The sequence below is a fragment of the Camelina sativa genome, chromosome 14 (assembly GCF_000633955.1).
Source record: "Camelina sativa cultivar DH55 chromosome 14, Cs, whole genome shotgun sequence".
Taxonomy (NCBI): Eukaryota; Viridiplantae; Streptophyta; class Magnoliopsida; order Brassicales; family Brassicaceae; genus Camelina; species Camelina sativa.
The window spans coordinates 66,667-67,630 of NC_025698.1; the positions used below are offsets into that span (position 1 = coordinate 66,667).

A 964-nucleotide genomic window follows, 5' to 3' on the forward strand; every position below is an offset into this window, starting at 1 on the left:
ACACCCAAAAGGTGGAATCTTACAGAGCATCATAGGAAAAGTAGGAAATGTGTTAGTAACTGATACTGTCTTTCATTGAGGGAAAACGAAGAAATGAGTGAATCTGCTGAGTACAAAGAGCTTTGACAAGCTATGTCAATTGATTATTAGAGGTTTATACCAGACTTGTGAACACGTTCAGAACCAGCAAGATCAACTAGAACAAGCTTGCTTCTCCTAACCAATGGTTTTGATGGTCTGAGAAAGTGAGATGAGTTCTCCGTTTCAGTTGAGACCGGATCCTCGTTTTCTACCACCGACCTCTTGACATGTACCTGAACTATTATTGATCATGCATCAACTCAAGATAACAATAGAGATGAACGTAACGGTATATCAAAATATAATGTCTCAAAAGTTGGGAAGGATAAACAGAAGTGAATTACCATGAGAATTGCATGACTTCGAGAAGATTCAGTATTCAATTTTGTATTGGCTGCAACCCTATGTGTTTCCCCTAGCTGGAGGAGCTCAAGGAAATTTTGTTGGTTCCTGATCTCTACATGGGTTGCCCCAGGCAAGGAGACATCTCCAGTTTTGGGGTCTTCGACAATAGCAATATTGTCATTAGATGGGTCTAGGAGATCTTGGATGGTCTCCATATAAAGCTGGAGATAGAGAGAGAGTTAGTGTCTAATGCAAAGTAGTAGTAAGTGAGGAAACAAACAATGTAAGAAAAGAAAGAAAACCTGTAAATAAGAGACAGAGACAGAGTCAGTGTCAAGGGAAGTGCCAGCAATGATATCTTCCATGGAACGAACCATGATACCACGAGCAGCAGTATCTTCATCTCCTAATCTTCCAAGGGTAAAAGTTTTGCCAGTACCGGTCTGACCATAGGCCATGACAGTTCCATTGTAACCCTCAAGAACACTCTACAAAGTAGTAGTGGTAATCAAAGTAAATTCAGATGAATAAACAAAAA

General features: G+C 39.9%; 1 protein-coding gene across 1 annotated transcript in view; it reads right to left on the minus strand.

Moving 5' to 3' along the window:
- Positions 1–964, minus strand: part of LOC104743093 (kinesin-like protein KIN-UB) — a 5,018-nt gene that overhangs the window by 2,850 nt on the left and 1,204 nt on the right. Inside the window, exons 4-6 of the mRNA XM_019235394.1 lie at positions 729–914; positions 426–647; positions 150–314 (exon numbers count right to left, since the gene is read on the minus strand). Coding sequence (XP_019090939.1) covers positions 150–314; positions 426–647; positions 729–914 — 573 coding nt within the window. The remainder of the gene's footprint in view (positions 1–149; positions 315–425; positions 648–728; positions 915–964) is intronic.